This window comes from Nanorana parkeri, unplaced genomic scaffold (genome assembly GCF_000935625.1).
Source record: "Nanorana parkeri isolate BGI_ZX_2015 unplaced genomic scaffold, ASM93562v1 scaffold50, whole genome shotgun sequence".
Lineage (NCBI taxonomy): Eukaryota > Metazoa > Chordata > Amphibia > Anura > Dicroglossidae > Nanorana > Nanorana parkeri.
Genome location: NW_017306318.1, coordinates 285,030 through 312,348, shown reverse-complemented (window position 1 = coordinate 312,348; position 27,319 = coordinate 285,030). Strand labels below are relative to the sequence as shown.

General features: G+C 41.3%; 1 protein-coding gene across 1 annotated transcript in view; it reads left to right on the top strand.

The window, feature by feature from the left end:
• The window catches only part of LOC108802279 (cadherin-like protein 26), a 112,403-nt gene that overhangs the window by 83,987 nt on the left and 1,097 nt on the right, over window positions 1-27,319 (top strand). The window contains exons 10-14 of the mRNA XM_018574149.1: window positions 352-582; window positions 6,666-6,887; window positions 8,320-8,435; window positions 19,152-19,214; window positions 24,750-24,839. Of these exons, the coding sequence (XP_018429651.1) occupies window positions 352-582; window positions 6,666-6,887; window positions 8,320-8,435; window positions 19,152-19,214; window positions 24,750-24,839 (722 nt within the window). The remainder of the gene's footprint in view (window positions 1-351; window positions 583-6,665; window positions 6,888-8,319; window positions 8,436-19,151; window positions 19,215-24,749; window positions 24,840-27,319) is intronic.

Below are 27,319 nucleotides of genomic sequence, written 5' to 3'. Positions count from 1 at the left end.
AAAGAAAAAAAAAACACCATAGGAATGCATAGCTAGATTCCTATTGGCTATTTCCCTTTGCAATAGCCAATAGCAAACTAGCTATTGCACCCGCCCTCTGCTGCTGCCAATCAACAGAGGGGGTCCTGAAGTTCTCCATCCGGTCCTCGTCTAGTGATTGACAGCTAAGTTGTGGTGGTGGGGGTCACCACAACTTAGCAAATGTTACCAAGGGGTCCCGGCCCTAGAAAGGTTGAGAACCACTGGTCTCGATGCATATGCTACTTCTTTATACCTTTTTTCTAAATATTTTAAGCCACTATAGAAACCTTAAAGACTGTTTTAAATATATTACTTTCTTTCTGTGTCTAGGGGCTCCTCCAATGACAGGTTCTGCCACTCTGCTTATAAACCTGAAGGACATTAATGACAATTCCCCTAGTCTGGAAAGTCCTTATTTAACAACGTGTGAAAAGGAAGAGGAGGTTCTTCTCGTTACACCCATCATTGACAAAGACCTGGAGCCCTATTCTGGCCCATTCTATGTTAATGTGTTAGACAAAGACCAAGACAAGATGCCTCTAAAACTTCTGAACTATGATGGTAAGTAACATAATGTACATCCCTGTAGGTAATATCACATATCCCCCTTATTAATGTACAAACCATGCTCTTCCAAAAATGAATCAGTTTATTATTAGCAACATAACATAGTCTTCCCCTATTAAAACTAAAGTAGACCTGAGTCTCAAAAACTAAAATATATCTTCAATAATTAATCATGAGTCATTGTTGCAATGTTGTACTTAAAGTGCACCTAAAGCCAATATTATTTGGTGTGGATTGCCACTCACTTTGAAGAGATTATCTTTCACTTCCTGTTTACTGTTGCCTTTAGGAAAAAAGTGAAAGGATATCTCCAAAATGGAACACAGACTAAAAAAATAAACACAACAGGGGTTAATTATTCCCTACACTACTGAAAACATTAAAACGACACTTAACTCAGCAGTTAAATCTTAAAAATACATTCAAGTATCTGAACTATTAACAATACTGTATCTTATTTTTGTATCACTCGGCTGAAGATCCTCAAATCATCTCTGAATTGGTGCTGACACTGTCCTTCCTTCTGGAGGGGGGCTACTTTTGTTCCCCATGATCCCTTTGTGTGTTGTAAAGTAGTCACCGCTCCAAGCTCGTCCATATGATGGACTACAATCTCAATACAAATTAGTAAACTAAACATGGGATTGTAGCCCATCACAGGAGTGAGCTTGGAGCGGTGGCTACTTTACAACACACACAGGGACCGTGGGGAACAAAAGTAGCCCCCCTCCAGAAGGAAGGACAGTGTCGGCACTAATTCAGAGATGATTTGAGGATCTACAGCTGAGTGACACACAAATAAGATACATTGTTGGTAATAGTTAAGGTTGTTTAATGCATTTTTAAGATTTAACTCCTGAGTTAAATGGAGAACTATGGGGTCAGTGTTTTTCCCCATAGGGTAACGGGAGGACACAAACTAGCGTCCTCCCGTTACCCTAAGCTCAGTAGACGCCGCAGCCTGAGCGGATCCCGACATGGACGTCGAGATCCGCCCAGCTGCGTGGGTGACAGCTGGCTCTGCCTATCTAGAGGCAAAGCCAGCTGTACCCGCCCCCTCCCCCGTCCGTTCCGCCAGTCAGCCCTGGCAGATCGGAGCGGGGAGAGGGGGAATCCAGCCCCTCCCCCTGTCATGGCAGAGAGCCGTGACAGGATCGAGAGGTGAGCAAACCCGGTATGTGTTCGCTCACCTCCCGATCTACTGAGCCGACCTGTGACAGTCTCATTGTCACAGGTCGGCTAGAACTATGAGGTGAGTGGAAATCACTCATCTCATAGTTCTCCTTTAAGTGTCACCTTAATTAAGGTGACTTTCCAATTTCTACATGTGCATTATTTTTATGAACACACACCCTTTATTTTGCAAATAAGCATGTGTTATATAACAAAGGAAAAATGTGGGTTATCTTAATAGATAGTTCAACAGAAGCTTTCTGCCTTCAGGCTCACTCTGTCTAAATGAAACCTTTAACCGGGCCATATGGAGGGAGCAGGATAAGTCAGTTCTGCATAATTTTTGCCTTGAGCTATTGAGAACTGTAAACAATATAGTATTTTTTTAAAAGTTAATTATTTTAGCCCTCATAATAAAAAAAATATATGCACAAAACCACTATACAATCACTTTAAAGAATTAACCATTGCCAAGATCAGATCTGAGCAACATAAAGATTGTCTGTCCCCCCACCCCCCATCATCAGTCAGACTTCACAGACTTGATTTTAAACTTGTATTTGCGAGAGGGGTGCACATCTGCACCTAACACAATCATCTTCACAATTTCTGAAAACTTTCAACTTTACGATAAATTAAGTCTAATTGGTTATTATGAGAAATTGAACACTGCTGTTATTAGTGTGGTTCACATTGTAATCAATATAGGTATTTTTTCTAGATCATTTAGAAGGTATACTGTCAAAGAAAACTTGCTATTTATTAGTTTACAAGTTTTAAGTTTGTATGAGCAGATTTATTTATAAAATAAAATGATAATATTAAGTAAAAGTATGAGCCGATACAAAGAAAAGGGAATTACAGTAATTTCTTCTGACATGTATGACACACAGCAAGGTGTGCTCACCTCCCCAGAGGTGACCTGTCACATTATTGGAGATAATAAATAGCAGGACACTGGCTAAAAAACCTGAAGATCAGGTTGTTAGAAGAATGAGACGCACCTACAAACTCAATGTTATACCCCGCAGGCAGGCAACATTGTGAGGCCCACGCTGGGGAAAGGTGAACGAGGGGAGTCTCTAACACGCTTTCCTGTTGCTACTATATTAGTTTCCCAATAGCAAGCCACAGAGCTCTTCAGTCCTCACCTGGCTTCAAGTTGATAGTACAAGTCCTACAAAATTACTTTTGTATCAGTTTTCAAAGAACATCTTATTGCACTTTTGATGCTTTGCTCTTAAATGCACCAAAAAAATGTGTGTGTATGTGAATATCGATCTCATACCATACACAAACTATATAGACATATATACATGCATGTGCAAAGCTACCTGCACTTCCTCAACACTTTCCCTTCTTTCTCTAGCTGCTAGGCAACCAGCCTGGGAAAATCAGCAATGGCTATCCCTTAAAACTGAAACCCTTGGCAAGCTTTTGTGGGGAGCACAGAGACCATTGCAACAGCTGCATAACAAAAAGACACATTCAGGGCACAAGACCCCGAAAATTAATTACGCCTTCTACTTTAGAACCTGAAAACAAATGATATTGAATTGAGCCATAAACAGTGGCTCTTAGCCTAAATAAAGCAAACACTAGTTACAAGGGAGGTGTCAGGGCTCAGAAACGTGTTTGATTGCCTGTTGCTTAATCTTCTGCAGCCAAAAATGAAAAATGCTAAAAAAAAATAAAAAAAAAAAAAGGCTAATTTTTAGCCTAATAATATCAGCAAGCTCATGTACCTGTATCTAGCTAGCTTGTACAACATCTCGGTAGAAAGTACATCTTCTAGTAGAATTTCTTTTAGTCATTGCTCCCAGGGCCACTTACACTGCTGTTTAGCATTATATACTGTGTGTGTACTGTATCAAACAGGAATGTGCATTGTAAATGTATGCCACATGTACCTTTAGCGTGCACAGCATGCAGGATGTTGCTGCCTAGCAATGTCTAAGTAGATTCTGCTCTGTCATCGCGTTCACAGGACAATCACAAGGAAGCAATTCCCCTGTAAAACTGGCCATACATCTATAGATTATCTGCAGATTTTGTATGGTCAGATAGAAAAAGTGCAACGAATTCCTCCATCTACGCTGAACTGTGTGGATGTTGGAATCTCTCACTGGGCCAAGCTTCAGTATCTTACTAGTCGGCCTGGCTGGTTGTCAAAATACCTGAACAATCTGATTGGATGCAGGCATTGTTCCGGTATTGTGAGAGCCAGCGGGGCCGACTAGTAAGATACTGAAGCTTGGCCCAGTGAGAGATTCCAACATCCACACAGTTCAGCGTAGATGGAGGAATTCGTTGCACTTTTTCTATCTGGCCATAGAAAATCTACAGATAATCTATAGGTGTATGGCCAGCTTAAGAAAGAAAAGCACAGCATAAGTAAGGCAGCCCCCTCCACAGAAACACTACTACTACTAATATTATTATTATCATCATCATCATCATCATCAATCATCATCATCATCATCAACAAAAAACATAATATACATATTAAATAACAAAATCATTATAAAGTAATGTTATCTTGTTATTAAAATTGGTCAAATTTATACAGTTATGGCCAAATCAAATACATATGGGTGATCCCCACAACTGCACCAAATCCAATGTTAAAGCAAAAGTTGAAGTGGCTGACAGACACGCATAGCTGAGGTAGCCCTAGAGCAATTCCTGATTTCTTCACGAGTTTGTTAACATCGGAGTGTATACCTCTTGGCAATAAATCACCACTGTTCCATACAATGGACAGTTACTGGCAGGAATGGCCAAAGGGACCATTCTCTATAGAGTAGCCATATGAAGAGATCCGCTTAGACCTTCCGGAAAAGAAGCTCCACAATATAAATTTCTGAAATGTTTCCAAGCATCATAATCAGTGCTCGTTACTGCACTTCCAACTTCTTGGCAAACCTACCTGTGTTTAGTCACTCTCATTTCCACTGTTATGGGGGAGAAAACACGATTTGAATAGGGTGCCACTGTCACCAATGAACAAGGTATGTAGCAAGTCCCCATGATCAGACAATCCACAGTTGAATCCATTGGTCTTTAAATTTAAGACAAAACCTTAACAATGTACAGGCTCACATCTCACACACAGTCTCAAAATAACTTTTCAAAATCAACCTATGCACAACCGACAAAAATACAACAATACTAACAGAGTTTCATCCCTAAACTGTATTATTCACATTATCATTACAACAGTAGCAGAAACAAGTGCAACCCTGCAAGACCCTACTCCCACCATAAAAAAAAGTCATTGTGCACATATCACTGATGATTGGTATGGAAGTAAATCAACATAAACACTAGAATCCCAAATAAAACAGAACAATAGCTACATCTCTGAAGAGAAGCTCCCACAATTTAGAGATGGAACCATATACAGTTCGCAATGAATGTCTGTTAGATGTGTAAAATCACAAAATCAGATGGTATTTTCCTGCCCATCATACTTGGAGAGGTATTTGTCCATCTATGCCTAGCCATTGTGTCTCAATGTGCATTCATCAGCAAAACGGCCCTCAGTAGACAAGACTGGGTATACTTGCCCAGCATATTTATATACTGTAGCTGAGCTGTTAGTGATTTATGAACACAAGATTATGGGCAGCAAGGTTATGTTAGGCAAGAAGACAGAGGAGCCGTCTTTGCTGTATTCACACGGTTTTGGTGTGTTGCCACATGCAGGTTTATGTGTGTTTCGTTGCGGTAATGCAGCCCATTGATTATGAATAGACACGTGCGATTCGTTTCGTTCCGAATCGAAATTTGGACGAAATTTTCGGAACTTCGTATGTATCCGAATTACAGATATAACGAATGCAAACGAATCCGAACTTCCGATTCGTTTTTTTAGACGAACTTTCGTTTTTTGGATGAAATTTCGTTGCAGGAAAGTGACATTTGAGAACAAAAACCCTTTTTTTCCTCTTAAATGTCACTTTGCTGCATCGAACGAACACAAAACAAAGCAAAATTTTGTACGGATTACCGCTAACGAATTTGCTCCGAATCCGAAACCAATTGACTTTCGGACCCGAATTCCAAAAAACAAAATAAAGCAAAATCCAAATCAAAACGAAACGAAACAAATTTTTTGCTGGTGTACATGTCTAATTATGAACAAGCTGGTAACACAAGGCAATGCAGGTTTTAAAAGACCTGCACCTCTTTTTCCGATGCAGCACACCACAATTTAAAGTTGGTTCATATCCGTGTTCTTTGGTGCACTTAAAGTGACATTAAAGTCAAAAAAAATTTCCCCTCCCCCCCATGATGTCTTTTATTCCGATCTTCTTCTTTCCTGATGTTTTCATTTGTCCCTCCAGCGGTGCGGTGGCTCTTCGATCCAGCGCTGACACCTCTCTGCTTGCAAGCACTTCCGATCGTCCATAGACTTACCTTGCGTCTCTGCTCGTCTCCCGGCCGAGAATCCGAACTGCACATGCGCCCGCCCCAAGATCCTTTGCGGCCGTACGAGCAGTTCCTGATTCTTGGCGCAGGAGCGTGCAAAGAAAAAAAGGTAAGTTTAAACCGCTGTTTTAGTGGTTTGGTTTTAAAAAAAAACTGTTTGCCTATATCTACTGCTTGATAGCTTGATAGCAGTAGATATAGGCAAAAAAAACAGGAGGCTTTAGAACCCCTTTAAACATCTGTACATTGCAGGGTGATGGATCAGTGCATTGGGGAGCCATGCCAAATGAATGGCACTACAAAAGGAATGCAGTGTGTGTAGTTGCCTTATTGTGCACAAAGCTAAAACCAGATAAAACTAGTGTTTTGCCGCACGTTATTGAAATCTGGACAATGGCTACCAGATTCTGTTTCTAGTATATAAAATGGACAATACTGACTTTTTATAACCACCAATGTTTGTATTTCAGATGATATTATTAAGGTCAAGAAGGAGAAAGATGCATACCAAGGAAATCACACTCTACACCTTGAGATCTATGACCGGCAAGGCATGGTCTCCTTCCAGAACCTCACAGTGTATGTCTGTGACTGCTTGGGTGGAGAGGCCTGCGTTGAAAAAATGATCGGCCCTCCGACTCTTGGTGGGGGAGCAATCGCACTGCTTCTACTGGCTCCTGTACTATTTCTTCGTAAGTATGGGGTTTTTTTTTTTTTAATTGACCGTCAGTTTTTAAGCTGCAAACCTTTCTTCTCAACAGAGGTATATGAAAGCTTATTTTGTAAAGAAAGAAATAAGTAATTATTGCACACTTCTGTATAAGAGAAACAATGTGCATCTGACCAGGTTTCATGTCGCACCCTACATATGGGTTTAACACAAAACATGGTCAGAAAGGTAAACTAAGCCTATATAAGTGTAAGCCTCAATTAACTTTTCTTAGTTACTCCCTTTTGGCTGATTAAATATGCCATTAAAAGTGTTTTTGTATCAGTTCGATAAGTGCAAAAATACACTAATTGATCCTGCCACAAATATAGTGAGCTGATACATTTCTGTGTCCTTTGCTTTTGCTGACTGTTACTAGTCATCGTTGTTCCCAGTTCCCTTTGTAGACTACAAAACACCTTCACCCTATGTTATGGAAATGAGAAGAGAAGGTGTTCCGCAGTCCTAAAACTTTTCCTACTAGGGTGACAACACTGCTCCTACATAGATACAGAACGGTGAGTGAGTGTTGTCACCCTAGGACAGGAAATATGTTACTGGCCAGATCAGAAGTTTAAAACAAAGGAAAAAAGGCCTGACATAAGAAAACGAATGCAGCCGCCACATCTAAAGACTGGCAAGCTGCAATACATTCAAGATGGACAGTAAAAAGGTGCAGTAAATTTTCATCTGGAAACTGTGCAATGTAAATGTATTCGTTCATTAAAGTGCTTATGTATAAAAGTGAGATCAGAGTGACGTGACTGTGGTAGGGAGAGTTTGCAGGCCCAGTCACACATATATGTTGCAGCAAAAAGCCTTACCATGCAATGTACACTAGTGCACAGAACTGTGTGGTGTAACAAAGTGTAGTGCATTGTTATACGGCTCATTTTGATGCCATGCAAATGCATCTAGCTAGCTAGATGTGAATTGTGCATTGTGGTGTGCTGCATTAAGAAAAAAAAGGTGCATGTACTTTTTTATGTGTTGAGGTGCATTGACAGCCCATTGAGAATTAATGGACTGCGTTACAACAGTGAGTCTTAAAGCAACACATGGTGTGAATTGACCATAAAAGAGAAAGTGTCAATGTTCTACTGTTGATTACTTTGCAAAGAAAATATAAGTTTAATAAGAAAAAGTCGGTTTCAGGCTGCTGCGCAAAATTTTAATCCTGCCTCATGCAGCAGTGTTATGCCAGATGCCTTACCTGACTTTTTCCACCAGAGGGCATTGTTCCACCTCTGGGAATCAGCTGATAAAAGACTACTATTAGTCTAGTATTTTTCTTTTCCCTTCCTGCAGTAACTTCTCTCCCCTCTCCTGAAGCCCCTCTTTTCTTTTCTTGTGACAGTACCCCCTGCTCAAGTGTCTCCAGCATGTATTCATGTAGATTTCTTTCATTGCTGCAGTGCTTTGTTTCCTGCTGTGCAAAATCCAGTGTGAGAAAGTCATGGTCCCAGTTGAAAATGAGCCCCTGAATTCAATCATGGTGTACAACGAGGAAGGAGGACACAAGGACTGTGAGGTATGAAGCCACATTTTCTGCGACCTATGACCACCGTGATATGCCACTCACAGGCAAGAGATGATTGTTCTAAGAGCCAACCACTGAACACACACATTCTTAAAGAAAATAAAAATGGTGATATAAAAATAAGCACCTGTATCTGCCAAGCATGCTTATGTGTCCTCTGAGCAGGTACCACTGCCAAGTACCTCTGGTCACAGCCAGCTGATTCTTCCCAATTTTGGTTGGAGCAGAATGTTATTTATGTTTCCCCCCACTGGGAGTATAATTGGCTGGATCAGGTTTAAAAAAACTGACAGAAAAGGAAAAAGAGTTTTTAAATACTAAAAAAGGGTCTAAAAAGGAAGGGAGACAACAAGTATTCAAAAAATCAAGCACTCAATATATCCCAAACAGTTCAAATCCCAATTTTTTACGCCACTTAGCTACCAGGCAATTTGTTCGCCAAGCCCTGTGTGCAAATATTCATTTGCTGCTATGTAGTCAGGTTATTATAACATTGGTTCAGGTTAAATAAAGAGAATTCTATGGATATACATTTCAAGTTACTGTCACAAGAAAACACTGAAGTACTGCATTGCCTTCTAAGCAGACATTACATGTCCTCTTTACATGCTGCATGTGCAGTTGGTCATTCACTGGCATGCACATTTCTTTAGGCACAGATGGTCACAGGAACATAAAGCAATGACTTGAATGCCTCTGACTGCTATATTAAAGTGAGGAATACACTTCCTATCTGCATTTGTAATGGAAATTCTGCTGTGTAAAAATCTGAATTTTGTAGAGAGGCGGTGATGTACAGTTTTATTGTTAAAAGCTTTTAGGCTCTTTTCCTACCTTTAAAAAGTGACCCTATAAGATCACTGTAGGGCTCATCAAAAAATCAAGGAAAGGAAGGTGCCATCATCCCCTGTACGTGAGCACCTGAATGGCTGACATGGACATTACTGACATTTTCAGTTTGGGTAAGATTTCATATGCCAGCCTTGCTGGTCTGGTTGTGAGCTGCAATAACCTTTGATTATCAGGAGCTTAGACTACTCACGGACAAGTTCTATGCAGGGCATTACAGTTTGGGCTTTGCAGGTCAGATTCAATTTACCTTGCAAAACAGTGCAAAAATAAGTTTTCATGGTGGCAGATGTAATACAGAATATTATACAATATACTGTCATAATATAGTCAGCATGCACAGGTATGAAGTGTTAACTCTAAACTGCATTATGAAATCCCTTAGTTCCCGTTCACACCATAGCGCAGTGGGGACGCACATTTGCGGGCATTTCCCGTCATTGGCTTGCGTCCCTATTGATTTAATGGGTGCCGCATGCGCACCAAATGCGGGAAAAGTTGTGCATGCGGCAAAGTCTGAGACATGCTTCCCATGTTTTCTGCGCATTTTCCCAGTCGCATTCGGTGTGCCATCATCTAGCAATGGCACCGCATGCGCATTGTGCGTTCTGTATGCATTCTGTGAAAGCACAGCAAAGCGAACATTTTTGACCGAGTTTGCCGCGCATTCACAGATCGTGATGGAGTGAACCAGGACTTGGCGTGGTATAATTATAATTAAAAGAAAAAAAAAACATTAGCTATATGCTTTAATGATTGGTGGACTGGCAGATCTAGACAATATATGGCTTATTAGAAGTCATTGATCTAAGCTACACATGTGCTGCACCCCACACAATGATAAAACTGATTGATTAAAACATATCTCCCCATATCTGGTTTACAAAGGCAGCACAGGGTTTGTCAGTAACACTATTATGCTGCAGTAAAATGTACGTTTTATCACACACCCCAATACACATGTACAGGAAGTGACCACTCACACTATTGTGTGCCCATTCATTTTAAATTGGCTGACAGTAAATCTCAATGCATGAAAAAAACCGCACCTACACTTTTTTTTTTTCTAATGCAACCCACCACAAAACCACAATGCACAGATGGTTTACATAAAAATAATACATACTGCAGGAGCTTTTTCTGCCTATATACTGAGGGGTGTTTCCAGGCCTTTCTAAATGAATGGAATGCCTTAATGCACTGCAGGAGTGTTAATCCAGTGTGTATGTCTGTGGAAATGTTTACCTTTGGCAATATTCTTCCAACTAAAATTGGACCAACTGTACCATAACAGTGATTTTACCATCTACATGGTACTTTTTGATTATCCTTTAAAATGAATATTTACTGAGAAGCATCATTTACCAAATTATAAGTATATTTGTTTAATTTACCAGATACACAATGTCAGTCTTAACCTTCCTAGACAATGTAGACATTACTCCTTTAATACTTTTCAGAGTGGTGGCACATTGATCTATTTGGCTTAACATTCACACCCATGCAGGTTATGAAAGCACCCCTTCCGACAATTGCGTGTATGTTACATTCCCATTATATTCTGTCTGTACATGAAACATGGGGCAATGCAGCCAGACCATTGTAATGCAAGGCAAACATGATCAAATGCATCAAACATATATAAAAACTACTTTTATGAATCTATAGCACTCTTACACACAGCTATGCATGCAGTTAATGGAATATGCATTACCATATTAGGGTTCTCAGTTAAAGTATACGTCCTGCAACACAGCAGTTTGCTCACATGAATGCTGAATGTTTGTATGGCAAAAAGCCTGCACACAAGCAGCACTTATGTGAGCTATCTGCAGTGCTGTCTGGTACCATGTGTAGCTAATTGTTCACTGGTTCACTGAATGCTATGGAGGCAAACTGCAAGCAGCACAAGGCTGTGGGAGTCTGTCTTAGATTTCAGATCATTTACATTTTGTTTCTAGTATTTAGGTATATTGTTATAAAATTGCAGTTTGAAATCACTCTGCTGTTTATGATTTAGTGAATGAGCTTGTATTGCAATGTGTTCATATAGAATAGGTGCACCATGTGTAGTATTAAAAGGCGATGTCAGAGGATGCTGCAGTGAACAATATGGATGACCATAGAGGGGCAGATAGCTCTCTGAGGATAACAGATAAACAGATAATAAGATTCTTGACGTGCAATGGAGGACACAGGAATGCAGTAACTCTTAGACATTTGGGTTATACTGCCACCTTCAGGAGGTTGGAACACAAAAAAAGTTTAAACCTTGTATAACCGCAATTCCAACTGTCATGCCTCAGTTTTATAAGCAGATTGTAGGGTAAGTACAAAAATCTTTTTTTAATCATCCATTGAGGTGCACAGAAATGTAGTAACTCTTAGGAATTCGAGATGTCCAACTGAGAGATCTGACTGATGTGGAGATTGTACTACCACCATTTCCGAATGGATTAGCAGTTGAAAAAAGGCTTGAAGAACCCATCAAATATTGAAAAAGGCGAAGGGAGGGCACCAAGGTTCAGCCTTGTGCTGTAGAGGTAGATATCACTAAGCAGAAACCACTAGCTGAATGAATTATGGGTCCTAATTAGCGGGAAGGACAACCAATCATCCAACAAAACAGGTAGAACACCAAACTACCTAGCCTAACAGGAGAAACAAACATAGACCAACAGCTAAGGTGGTCCACAAAAATGGGGGATTTTAAGTTGGAGCCCAATGGTATCAACTATGAAGTAGATCCTAGAGCTTCAACCCAACCTTACTCACTTAGTGAGTCCTCAGTGAGTCACACCAGAGTCTATGACAACGCTCTGGACCTGGAGAGTGCTCTGTAACTAACACAGTAAATGAAGGCCTGGAAAAGTGCCACAATGTAGAACCCAGTGCCTCACGTTCCAGGCTAGGCTACCCACATTCAGAGGCCTGCTCACTACACAAGTCTTCAGAAACTGGGACACACCAGAGGCTGTAGCATGGCTTTGAAACTAGATAACACTCTATGACTAACACACTGCTCAAAGTTCTGGAACTCACCACAATGCTTATATATAGAGTATCTTAAATGAAGAAAGATAATGATAATATTAATATAATAATATATACTAGCAAAAAATATAGTTTGAGTTTATTTCAACAGAGCTGAAGAAAAGGCAACCTCCTGATGGCACCCACCTCTATAATCCAAATGTCTAAAAATTGCCACATACACATACATCACTTTGTGATAGTGGCACAAGCAACATCCTTTTCTCCACTTCATGCACAAATTTGAAAAAAAACTGAGCCATCCAAGGGACATTTCCCCAAAAACTAGAAGAACTCCCTGTGCAATGTAACAGTGACTGCAAAACGTGATTGTTATAGCCGCCTAGCAGATTAAACAGAAAAAAAATCATAAACAATCTTAAAAAGTGGGAACATTGCTTGCAATTGTTAATTCATACTGTGCTGAGGTGTTTCATGTTAAAGCCAAACTCCGGGCTGGAGAAAGGAAAAATCTTGCAGGGGGCCCCCCTCCACATTGCAAGGTTTAAATGCTTGTTAAGTCTAAAGCTGGCCATACGCCTTACAACCATCACACGACTTTCCTTGTGTGATGGTTGTAAGGGAATTTAAAATGTCGTACGATCTGCCCGTCTTGCACACCGGCACGTTCGGCATTTGTCTTCCGGGCACACCACTAACCCGCCGAAAATCGTACGATTTTCGGCAGGTTTTCAAGCGTGCTCGGAAAACAAAAGACGTGCGACCGTGCAGTAGAAGTAGGTGGCACGCCTTCCATACACCTGCCGATTATCGTACGATCGCGGGATCACCCGCGATTATCGTACGATAATCGGCAGGTGTATGGGCACCTTTAGGGAGAGATGAAGCTTTTCTTACAGCTCTGAGTTCTGGGTGAACCCTCTGCGCAATCAGGAATATCGGCCCTGTATTGAATGTGGAGGAGGCAGACATGCAACCAACGCCGGAAGTGCCTTAGAGAGGAAGCCTCATATGACTGCTTGCACAGAATGAGGTAAGTATTACTCCTTATCCCGGTACCCCTAGACTTAAAAAGCATTTAACCCTTGCCATGCAGAGGGGGGCCCACTCCAAAAGGTAGTTTTTTTTTCTTGTGCCCAGAGTTGGGTATTAAGCTTTGCTACATAGAAAAAGTGTATGAAAACTTTGGTGTGGCATAAATGTAAAATGTGCCAAGATGATCCAATTTTAGCTACATTACAAATCACACTACGTCTGTTCTGGGGCTACACACTGCAATACTTGCTCATTTTTCAATGTCACTATCCCATATGTGGCAAACACTACTGTACAGTTGAGGCTGAATAAAATGTGTTGTTTTTTGTTTTGTTTAGGCATCTGCTATTATAACTGACATAGGAAACATGGCTGACTTTGCAAACACTGGAAAGGTAACACATCAAATATTTGTTTAACTACTTGTGTTTTCTTTGATGCTTGCTTTTATTATGCAATATGTAAGACAAAATAACACATTTACTGTTTATCAGACAGACCCTAACATCGTCAGTCCTTCCAGAAGTGATTTGTAGTTATAGATGAAGCTTGGTGGGCCTCTGGCTTCTTATTGTCTTGGATACTCTAGCAATGTGATATTCCTGACATCATTTCCAACTCTATTTCTGTCCAGCATTAGGTTCAGGTCCTGCCCACCTTTCTGTGTTCTAGCTTTCTGAATAATATAAAATCATATGCTACCATTGCTGAAAATACTAGTTTTCTGGCTGTCTCCACCTTCAGTACCTTCCGAGTCACTAACAGAATAAAGGATAACTATGAGGTGAGGGATTTTCACTCATCCTCATAGTTCGAGCCGACATGTGACAATGAAACTGTCACCCGTCGGTTCAATAGATCGGGAAGTGAGGGAACACATACCGTCGCTCGCTCACTTCTCGATCATGTCCCTGCAGAGAGCCGTGACTGTCACTCACGGCTTCCCCCCCCTCCCCTGTCCGATCCTCCAGCGCTGACTGGGGGAACGGACTGGGGAGGGGGCAGGTACAGCTGGCTCTGCCTCTAGGTAGGCAGAGCCCACTGTCACTCAAGCAGCTGGGTGGATCTCGACAGTAATGTCGGGATCCGTCCCGGCTGCTGCGGTCTCAGTATACCACGAACTGTAGCTGGCTATATACTGATCTTTGGGTCATGGGAGGAGGCTAGTTCATGCCCTCCCGTGACCCTTAGGAGAACTATGGATGTAAGTGAAATCAATGGGGCCGCGCGGCAATCGCTATGCGCACCCGAACACGATTGGACGGTCCCGGGATGTGCGTCCCTGGATCGCTCAGATCTGAACCTAGCCCCAGCAGTATCACACGGAGAATTAAAAGGTTGCATCAGCTCAACAAAAGGATTAATGGGGATGTCTCACGTCATGCAGTACACAACAGTAAATGTCCACAAAATACTGCATACGGTGTTTTGGGGAATCTCTCACCCACTGTTATGTCACAGGAGTTACCCCTACAGGTTCCTGTGATTAGGAAGGGTACTATACGTGCAGTGATTTTAAGTTATAAAAGCTCAGCATGTGGAGTTGCCTGTAGAGCTGGTGTTTCGTAATGGATTTGATCAGAAATGAGCAATCAGTTCCCCTGAAGATCTTCCCTTCAGCCAGTGTGAATATCAAGCACTGAGTGAATGTGAGTGGATTCTCCATTGCTTCCTATGCACATACATTATTACTGTTCATCTCTGATATATCATGGGGATACAAAGCTGTAAGCCTGGGTTGCCAAATCAGCTTCTTTGGGAAGACTGCACACAGTTTTATTTCTCCTTATGCTGCAAACATAAATGATATAAAAGATTAACACATCTAGTACTAATCTTGCAGAAGGACAGATGCTTCAAACTATATTTAACATAAAGCTTTGAAGTATTCACTTTAACTTTTAGCTCCAGGGAAGAAGCTAAATATATAGCTGAACTTCATTGAACTCTTTTACTTGCGAAGGGTTTTGTTAGGACCTGCATCAATGGGCTTTGGAGATCATTCAGTATTCACTGACGAGCGCATTTGATTGACGTGCAGTTGACCCCCCGTTGACCTACATTTGACCTGCTTCAAGCATTTTTTTTTTGCATTCCCATAGACTTTTATGGTAATGCAAAAACCCGTTTGATGCGAATAAAAGCCCAATGACGCAAGCCCGTATACTAAAGATTTCCTGCTACGCAGAACAGCCTGATTCCTAACATCAATAACTGGTAACCAGTAAGGCTCAGTCACAGACCCACCCCAAGCCTGCTGACTGTTCAATAAAGTGCAGCGTAGTAACAGCGATGTCCTCTCTGTACTCTTCCTTCCTGAATACATGTTCACAGTGTTAAACTGACAGCACTGTGCAGCATAATACAGCTCTGACTGGCTCCACACTCTTACTGTTTGTGTGCTGCTGTGCACTGAATGATCAGAAGCTGATATGAAGTCAGATTTTGCTAATTTTAAGTACGAGCTGTATTTAAAATACACATAATGATTTTTCTTTAAATAAATACATAGCTGGATTTAAAAGTATTTATTTTATTTCTGTCTGGATTTTAGCTTTAAAGCAATCCTGTCTTTGCTTATTCAAGGCAAAGAAGTCGGAATTCTTTATTGCCCGGCAGGTATATACTCACCTTTCTGCCACTCCCCCACAGCTATGATAATCACTGTGGGCCAAAGGAAATACCCAATGACAGTGCTGGGCCAACATGGGGAGTCCAGGGACTCATAACTTACATAGGGCTTCTCTCTCATTCCCAGAGACTGAACAGAGCAGAGAGGGAGGGAGGGAAAGAACAATAATATAGACATCTCTCAAGGTCTGCTTTAGACCAGGGGTTCACACCTGGGCGATCCGTGATCACGTGGCAATCGTGCATGATACCACGCGGATTCGCCCATCCCCGACGATCCCGCTGTGGGTGCCATTATTTTCTAATGGCGGCCCAGTTGCACCGGGTGGGTTTTATACAATTTTTTGGGGACAGATAGAGCTTTCTTTTGGTGGTATTTAATCACCACTGGGGGTTTTATTTAAAGGAAAAAAAACCTGTTTTCCCTTTATTATGTTATGAAAATTTATTATTACCCATTAAAATATAAAAGACGGAGTCACGCCGGTTAGACATGTCGATCCTTGAAATTGCGCATGCCCGCATAATTGCAAAAAAACTACCACACTCAAAATTGGCCAAAGGCGACGCTTTAAAAGCTTTTACTGCTAATCAATTTAGTAATAACAATGATTGATGGCCCTAAAATTATTGCTCACACTCAGACATTCGAGATGATATGTTACATGGGCAGCGTAATTAGCCTAATCGTCATTTTCGTACAAGAAGCTAAGACGCCCGCTATGTGATATCAAATTACAGTGACAGGTCCTCTTTATGGAGACATTAGTAGTCTCTAAGACCCCTAATGTCACCTAGGGACCCCCAAAGATGCTGATGAAGCAGAGATCTGCTTCACTAGCTTCTCCCTGGCTTCTGTAGCAGGAGAGTGACATCTGAATGTGGAAGTGATGTAATAAACATCACTTCCGCACACCCAACACCGGAGGGGAGATCTTGTACTGATTTTCCTCCGAACTCCCTGCACAGAGCCACAGTGCCGATCCTGGCGGTGGCGGAGAGGGGGACGGCACATGGCGGCACAACATACTAGCAACCAGGGGTCTCTACAGATACCGGACGGCTTGTATATAAACAGTCATCGCTGGCTGTTTCAAATTGTGACATTGCGGGCACGAGGGGCATTTTAATATTCCCGCTCACACCTACAAGGCTCCCGTCTGGCTATTTTCGTACGTTCGGGGGACTGGAGGGGGTTAAACCTGGAAACCAGCTTTCTGTGCTGCATATCTGTACAAGCACAAGCACCTTTATATTAAAGAACCTGAAATTCCGTCACAACTTTTGTTACGTTTGTATAAAGCAGATTTAATTCAGGTTTCAATTAGCACAAGCCTGCTATGCTGGAGTAAGATAGCAGACTCTTCTCGGTGTACATTATCATTAGAGCGAGACGAGCGTGCCAACTTAGAAATTCTTTTCTTTTTCTAGGCTAAAAAGATAAAATGCTCATAAAGTTTCATCTACAAAAGATTACATGAATACAGTCAGAAGTCGTGATATTTGAGATGATAGGTAGAAGGATGGTGATTTATATATTAATATTTTTTTTTTCTTATTTAACTTTGATTCTATTCAACTTAAACTACAGCCCTTTTATTTCATCTTTGCACCTTTCATCCTCCCTAAAGGATTTCTCCTTCCAGCAGTGGAATACTCTTGTTTCCAACTAAGCCTTTTCTTGAAAATAGTTTAAGTTGTCCCTGTTCAGTTGTCTCCGAGGTGCACTTGTCAGGACTTTCTCCATGAACTGATTTCTGAGTAGCATTTGCCCCAGACTCCCCAAAGAAAAAATAAAGAAAAAGATCCCATGACCTGACTTTTCAGTAATATAGTCTAAAAGATCAAGCTGTACAAAGGCTCATATCTCAGTTTCCCCAAAACATAGGCAGAAAAGTCTCACTTGTTTAAGTGGAATGTCTCCTACTCTTCCGTATGTTATGTAATATACCTTTTTTCCCCAATACGAATACACATTCTACGTTATTACTCTGTCACGTCCCTGAAAGTAGTTTTTGACCCGACTTTCATATTTTTACTTACTTGCTATTTTTTTCATACACAGAACGGTCCTCCAGTGATCATCTGTACAATAGGGAATGTGAACAGCACCCCGCTTACCGCTGAAATAAGCTTAGTTAGTCTTATATAAAAGTCTGTGCAGTACAACTAAACCTGGTCATACAATTGTGGGTTTTTTCAGCCTGCAGGAAGTGAATGAGAAAAAAAAAACTTCTTGATTTCCCCATACCAGCTAAACGGTGTACAAGGAGCAATCTACCCTGCCAGCGCCCGGAGCTGCCAGAATTCCCAAACACTGACTGGCTACAGTCACCATTCGGCTGACAATTTTTAGGCCTGGCTTCTTCGACAAAAGTTGATTTAAAAATTGACTTTTCTGGCATAATGGTGCCTACAGGGCCGCACACAGCTCAAATTTCGAGTCCTGCTGAGCATTGTATGTCCAGCTTAAAGTGACATGAAGGGCAAATGTCCACCCCCCCTCAGTGCCAACAGTGCTAAAGTAAGGACTTACCTTAAATGATGTCTCTTAATCCGATCTTCTTCTCCTTCTTCTTTCCTGTAGTTTTTAACTGTCCCTCCAGCGCTGGTGCAGGTCTCCGATCCAGCGCTGACTCCTCTGTCCTCCTTTTCTCGCATGTCCCATGGACTCTGTGCGGGTGCACGCTGCTCCATATACTTACCTTGCGTCTCTCCTCGTCTCCCGGCCGAACATCTGAACTGCACATGCGCCCACCCCAAGATCCTTTGCAGCTGCCCGAGAAATTTTCAGATGTTCGGACGGGAGTGCACGGCGGAGAAACAGGTAACTATTAACCCTTTGAGAAAGTTTTTTTTTTAATCGTTTTGCATATATCTACTGCATGCTAGCCATAGATATATGCAAACACATGCAAGGGTTTAATAACCCTTTAAGCAAGTGTGAATATGTAATGGAAAAAGTCCATTATAAATGTTCACAACCTCTGGCGCTGCTGATCACACAAACAGTATCAGGTTGTGTCCACAAGCTAAAAAAAACGGGTGAGACCGGGTCTCTCCAAGGGCGGCTCATACAGAACAAAAACTATAAGTCAGACCATGCCAACTTGTGTTTAGCTTGTTGCTGGTACAACTCATGTGTGACAAATTTGCTATACAGGATAGGACAGGGCCAAGAGATACCCATCTCCACAGTTCACACCCTTGCTTGTTGAATCAGTGAGGCGTCAATCTCTTGCTGGCATTTTACATAATGCGGTGAGGGAGTGACACCTTGCCAATCCAGCCAGGGTTGGCGTCACCTGTATAAAGGAGTGAATGTTTACTGCATAATTTAGCAATCCTGAGAGGATCCCGTGAGTGACATCTCCATGAATGCCTAGATACCCCCAAAACTTAAAATAAAAAATATATTTTTCCATCCCCTATCCCTGCACAGCCCCCCAGACCTCTGTCAGCACGTACATGCATTTGGTAATACAGCAGCTCATTGCTGTAACTTCACTGTAACTTCAGAGCCCTGCAGAGGAAGCCCGTAGTAAAAGATTTCCTCTGCTGGCTCTGTTTGCAGCAGTGACGTTACAGCAGTGAGTGCAAAACAGGTTTCTTCACAGTAGAATCCTATTTATGGCTGTTCTTCTCACTAAGATGCACCTAACCAAGTTTTTTTTTTCTTCTCATTGGTAGGAGGAAATAGATGGTAATTTTCACAGATCCAGTACCAGAAAACTTTCGGTAAGGAGGAGATTTCCAGTCTGGAAGGTTTTGCATATTGAAAGTGGAGGGTGGTGGTGGTGGTAGGAGGGGGGGAGGGTTTTTTTTTGAGTGATGGTTTTCTCAGCTCGGGATGTGAGCAGTTTTACAATCTTCAATGAAAACCCCACATCAGCAAACCTGTGAAATATTTGCAGGATCGTAGCAAAGGCAGTAAGAATAAATTTACATACTTATAAGTAAAAGGTAGAAATAGACACCGGTAACAGCTGACTAATTAGAAAGAAGAACAGTTTGCGATTTATTTTATTTTATTCTAAGCAGATCAGCAAGCTAAAACTTTTTAGCTGGATACCCCAGGGAAAGAGAAAAGGAAGAGGTTTTTGTTTAGAAGTGTTGGTGTCAAAAGTGAAGGAAAATAAAATGTGCTAACAGCGGGCGACAAGGTAAAAATAAACAGTTGTCAGTTCTGCAAATCTTCACACAGGCGATAGGCAATGACCTAGGACAGATCAGGACATGAATTGTGACAAAAAGCTGCTACATTCAAATGTCTAGCGAATAAAAGATCTGTCACTTTCAAAATATCTTATTCGCAGATCAATCGGAAACAAGTAATATGAATTTCTAAAATCTTTTATTTGTCAAAAATAGCTTATCTTTATGCGAACGAAACATGCAGCCTGATAAACTCGGGCCAATTAAAGGGCTAATACACAACAAAGGTATGTAGGGAGGATAAACAAAACACAAATTTGCCGTAGCTCATCTAGCTAGCAAAGACCGGTTTCCAGTTTACAATAAAAACAGAAGTCTCAGTAGCATGCATTTGTACTGGGCGCTATGTCTTATGTCAGGGGTAGCCAATATCGAAACACTCCAGCTGTTGTGCAACTACAAGTCCCATGAGGCATTGTGAAACTCTGACAGCAACAGGCATGACTCCCAGGGGCAGATGCATGATGGATTTTGTAGTTTTTACCACAGCTGCATTGCCGAGGTTGCCTACCCCTGTCTTATGTCATTTGGTTTGAGTGTATATTTAGAGTCATGCCAACAGTTTTCATGAAAAGAGGTTTCTCAGGTTTACGTAAATAATGTAAAGTCAAACATTATATAGGGTGCACCAATTACTGATGAACAAATGCTGTACGCGAACAATTTGGTACGCGAACAGGAAGTTCAGCACAATTTCGCTTCTGTTCGCGGTCTGATCACAGTTTGATTCGGTTCGTGACCAATTTGGTTCGCAACCAGCATCGTGGAACCAATTCAGTTTGTGAACCGAGGTACCACTGTATATGACCAATTTAAAATAACTCCTTTAAAAATAAAGAATAACAGTAAAATTAATTTATATGTGCACTTGGATTTTTTTTTTATAAACTGTCACCTTCAGAAGTATCTGTACTGAAGATGATTAATCAGTCCCTACCACAAATGAGCAATTTTGCCTTTGCCTTGTGCAATGGATAAGCAATACTTCCTTTTGTTTTCATTCTCACTCACTTATTTACACGCAAACTGGATGTTTGTATGCAAACTGGCGCATAAACACAGGCAGAACATACAAATCCCATGCAGATTTTGCCCTTGGTGGAAATCAAACCTAGGACCCCTAGTGATGTAAAACAACGCTCATTATTTTTCTGCAGAACTGTATGGGTCACACAAATAATGCAAGCAAAAAAAACCCCAAAACAATATTATTAATAATAAATAAGTTGAGAAAAGTATTGTTGTTTTATATAAAGATTTTTAAGCATAACACATTGTAAGCATCCAGTTCTTGTGGATTACATATTCCAAAAACAAAAATCTGTTTGTTCATACTGTGTTGCAGGCACCAGCTAAATTGGGGCACAGTAATTCTAGAGTCACACGGTCAAACAGTCTACAGGTATGTATATCTAGTTGTGCTGTAGTGCTGTCTTCTGTTTTGGATATAGCATGTAGCTCAAACAAGCCTCTGTACTTCTAGGTGAACAACATTAATGGCCACGCTGGAAACCGAATAGCAGCAGGGGCATCCTTTGATCGAGCTAACAGACGACGACATTCTGTAAGCCTCAGTCGGCAAAAGAAATATATTATGCATCTGTGTTGTGGATGTAATTTTCATGAACAATACATTTCTGGCTACTTGGGCATTCCCAGCATATCATCTATTAATCTCATGAAGATTGAACTTTTTTTTGTCATAAATGTAAAAACAACAAAAGAGAGAGAGAGGAGAGAGAGTGAGAGTGATAGAGAGATTGATTGATTGATTTCTGACAGGAAATTGTAAAAAAAAAAGAGCTTTATAAACCCAAGAATACAAATTGACAGTTAGGCATTCACACCTATCTGTGTGTGTTAACGCAAGGTGTAAATGTTTCTGCCTAATATGCATTGCAATAGGAAATCCATCAACTTGAAATGGCCAATTACTAGCCTTAAACTGTTTTTGGTAATACAACACACCAACAATGCATGAAATGTGCATTGTGGTGTGCTGCAGTGTGGGTGCATTGCCCACTACTGTAATAGTTTGGGAGCACTTACTGCAGTTCCTGTGAATCAGATAAAATGTAAGGACTGGGTTGCCCTGTCAGTCACACCCAGATTGACAAACTTCGACTAAAAAATAATAAGTTGGGTGGAAAACTGTCCGCTTGTAACGCCGTTGGGCCGCTTGCTCCAGTCTCTGCCGCGGCCCCTCTGCGTTCCACCGTGGAACGCGGAAGCGGCACGAGTTCCGGCTTGTGAGACGGTGGCTGCGTTTCACTGTGGAACGCGGAAGTCGTTCGTGCCGATCAGCGGTTCCTCCCTCAATTCCTGGCCCTATTTAAGGAGACGAACGAGGCAGCATGGCGTTCCGTGATTGAGGTCAGAACGCCTGCTGCCTCCTGAACATGGGTGCCACATTGCTACCAACCAAGACTGGGACCCCCACTCTCTGCTGAACTACAGTGCCACCACCTGTAACAGAACCGCAAGTACTACTCCTATTGGAGTGTTTCCTCATTTGAGACTGTGTCTGGTTCATGCATAGACTGTATACCTAGATTGCTGCCAGATTCCTGCTAACTCACCAGTACCATCTCCATTGAGCTGATACCTGCACCTTACCCACTGATTGCATACAGGCTATGAAGTAATAGTGCTGTCCTAGTGGTATTTGCTTTTGGCTATGATGGTTGAATCTCAAACTCGCCGTTAAGATTGTGAGTGACTCCTGAGATTCGTATCTGATTGGTCCCCATAGAGAAACACCCCGCAGTTGGTGATCCACCCCTTGGAATTCCCAATAAGCGTGACACCGCTGCATTTTTTTTTTCACGTTCAGAATTTTAAAGCCGAAGTAGACCTGAAGCCATATAAATGGTAAAAAAAATTGCTATGCCGCCTATATACAGTGCAATGGCTGCCTAAGGGGAGAGTCAAGGATATGTGTGGACTGTTTCTTTCTCTGCCTCTTCCGCTACTGGCATTGTTGTCATAAGCCCGACCCCAAATGTACTTTCTGCTGTCAACAAACCTACTACCTATTTTCGACCTTCATATTGCAAACTCCTTCCTGTCTCTCAGATATATGTAGAGAATTTGCAATTTACACAGAGATAAGACCTAAACCTTCATTTTGCCAATAAGTATGATGAATCAAACTACAATGAATGAACTTCAGAATTATAGATTCAAAAACGGACACTCTGGTCAGCCTTATTGGTATCCTGCCCCCCAGATAATACGTGTTAAATGCTTGAGAAGGTTAGGGCAGACCTGGGCATTTTATGGCCGAAGGCCGTACCCAGCTTTCTGGCCTGCCGACCTGTGCTCTGTTATGGCTGGCTGCCATGGCTGTTAGGACCACTGGTGTCCTAGCAACCAATGACATTAGAGGCCCTCTTCCTGGGGTTGGGGTTTGGCATGAGTAGTTTCCCGCCCAGCAGAGGCTAACGCACGGTACCATGCAATACAGTGTGGCAGATGCATTGCATGCACTAATTTTTTCAACTGCAACGCAACGTATTACAGTACCACGTGTTGTAGCACAGTTGATGGCATTGCGTCCAGGAGGTGCGTTTGGGGTTCCAATCAAATGAATGGCAAAGCGACGTACCTGCCACACTGTAGTACACGGTTGGTGTGTTGTGTGGTACCGGGTGTTAATCGGGCTGGACCTCCACAGCCACACCTGTTTTCCTATGTGCCCAGCTAAGGAAATGAATTGCCAAACCCTGGTGTAGGAGATTGTAAATTAGAGGAATACTTAATATATTCCTCGCATTTCTCTGCTCCCAGAATGTGGGAGGGCCTTTGACATCCTCACAACCAGCACAGAGGAGCGGCATTATAGAACAATACTATTTTTTTTTAATAAGGCTGACGGGACTTCAGCTTTTAGGTAAACCTAACGGAGTATCTGAAATAAGGACAATTGCCATATTTGCGATAACAATAGCAGTTCACAGTTTATTGTAGTGTAAAATGACTCCTGTATGTACTGTATCTCTTTTCTAATTATGTAACTTTATAGTTCCAACCATAGAACGCTGTGGCATTGTTGTGCTGGATTAGAAAAAACAGCATAGGGTGGCACAAAAGATCCAGGTTTTCTATAGCCCTTTAATACAGTGTTTTTTCTTTTTTTCAGAGCTATCACAGGGATAGAAGATATCATAACTCCTTAAGGCACTCCGTAAGTTTTGAACAAAAGAGCAGTCTTCTAATGACATACATTTACAGCATGTAATAGAAATACTTTCCAAATAACATTTAGTTATGCAATGTCTATCTGTAGCCCCCAACCACTTTCCTCCTACAAGCTTCTGTTACACTAGAAGTTGATGGTCACAGAGACAGATGGAACAGTGACTGACACGTATGAAGAGCTATGTAAAAAAAAACTCAACTGAGCAAAACACACAGCTCTTAACACATCAGTCCTTATGAATCACCTAATAATGATTACGTATTTTACCTGCAAATCCCCTTTTTACAGATGAGTAGCTAGTTCTGCAATCATCAATACCTTGCCTGGATCCTGCTGTGACTATATACTGTTAAAATTTGCTATGTTTTTTCTTTCTGCAGTCCAATAGGCATTATCATTCTTCTGCAGCTGCTAATAGTCTTTCCCTGCAAAGAAAACAGTCAAAGATCCTCGAGACAGCTTTAATACAGGTAAAGAAACCCCACTGCTCACAGACCTTAAAGTGACATTAAACCCTCAGATTTTTTAACATAAACCAATACTGTAATGTGTGCCTTACTGTAGTCCATGGTTGTTTCCCTTCTCTTTGCTGCTCTTCCTTTTAAATCCTCATGTCTTCTCATGCTTGGGGAGAACTTCCCTTTTCAGCTCAGGGCCTCTTCCTGTAGTGCTGGCTTAGGTTACAAGCCTATACAAACCTATACACAGACACCGTGTATCCATTCCTGAGATAAGGCAGTCTGCTGCAAAACAGAAGTTCTGCACAGCATGAGAACAGATACAGATTTAAAAGGAAGAGCATCAAAGAGAAGGGAAACAACCATGGATTACAGTAAGGCACACATTACAGTATTGTTTTATGTTAAAAAATCTGAGGGCTTAATGTCACTTTAAAGCAGACAAACATATACTGTACATACACAGTTGAAATCTAGCCTAACACTATGGGGCACCATAGCAGGTCTTTATGCAAAATATTATAAGATATGTTCTTTTGCTGAAACCTGTCATGAAACACACAGACTGCCACTGCTGACTTTTACAGATGTCAAGCACAAAATAAAAAAAGCCACTCCAATACAACAACGAATGTTTACTGATTTACTTGTAAAACAATTTGCAATACTCTTTGGCCAGTGTTGAGATCCACGAACCTCTGACACATATGATAGGCAGAAAGATGTCTTCACTATTGGCTTAGATTTACAACTTCCTCTGCCACTGGATTTATTATCCTATGAACAGGATCGAGTTTGACATGGGAAGCTGAAAGCCTACCTACCTGGCTATGCAGAAAGTGACTTCTGTGTCATAACAATGGTTGGACAGGATTACCATTTCTAGAGCAGGTGAAGCAGTCCCAATGTATTTATTTTGTGTATGTAGCTATTTGCCTGGAGCTTTGCTTTAAAGTGACACTAAACTCAGGAGTTACATCTTAAAATTGAATTCAAGTACCTTAACTATTACCAATAATGTATCTTATTTGTGTATCACTCGGCTGTAGATCCTCAAATCATCATTGTATTGGTGCTGACACTGTCCTTCCTTCTGGAGGGGGGCTACTTTTGTTCCCCATGGTCCCTGTCTGTGATGTAAAGTAGCCACCGCTCCAAGCTCGCTCCCATGTTGGACTACAATCTCATGTTTAGTTTACTAATTTGTATTGAAGTTGTAGTCCATCACAGGAGTGAGCTTGGAGCTGTGACTATTTTACAACATACACAGGGACCATGGGGAACAAAAGTAGCCCCCCTCCAGAAGGAAGGACAGTGTCAGCACCAAGTCAGAGACGATAGTTGGATCTACAGCTCCTGAGTTTAGTGTCTCTTTAAAGGACCATTTATAGACCTTCAAGCTTACTTCTTTCATAAGGAACTGTGGCATATCTGCTTTTTTAGTTCTACCACGCTCTACATTTCCTGCAATTGCTGAATGTTAACATTTATTGTTTCCTCACAACATGTCATGTATAGTGAGACATTAAATTCAATGTATCCAATTCAGTCTTTTTCCGGAGGTATCTTCCATGGCATAATAATTATAGAATCATTACACTGTAAAAATTCTCAACGATATGAGAATTGATACTATACATTTTTGTTCACTAGAGGAGAGACTATATTCTATTTTAGACACTTAATGATTGTTTCCAGATTCCTAACAACACAGATCAGCAAACAGAAAAAATTATGATTCTGTGCCAACAATTTACTGTCTTTACTCAAAAAACACTCTCCTTAAGTATCATATCTCCAAGCCATTATACTGCATTACAGAGTTTAAAAATATACTCATCTAAAGATTATATTTAAAAATGTGTCACGGATGAAAAAAGGAACAGTATAGTAACTGTACATTATCAAGTCTGCCAATGAAATGGCCCATCAGGTTCACAAATTAAACTTGGTTGGTTTCATGCCAACAGCGTCTTACTTCTTTAAATCCACACTTTATCTTAGAGGGTGACAGGGTCTGACTGATCTACAAGAAACCTGTACAGAGAGAAGTATATAGGCTGCCATTACCTACTGAAAATGCCAGTTTTGTGATCTTCATAGCTTCTGACCCAAACGCCAGGAACAACAATTCAGACAGCATAGTCAGAACATCTAATCTGAAGCCGAAGACACTGGACCATCAAGGCGATGGTCATTACATCATCTCAACACAAACAACATATGAAAACACTTGATCCTGTCAGACAGACTGCACATTTTGTAAGAAAATCCACTTGCTTGATAGGAGAGTGAGCATGAATCTACAGGTTTCAACCTGTGGATCTAAAACTAAATGTTGTCACTTGGGTCCAGGATAGAGCCAAATCATCTACCAGGCAGCCTAGTCAGGAGCCTAGGGCCCCAATAAATATTTATGGGACCTAGGTACTAGCGTCATGCAATAAACTGGGGGGGGGGGGGCCACCCGTTGGAAAATACGCGTGCCCCTG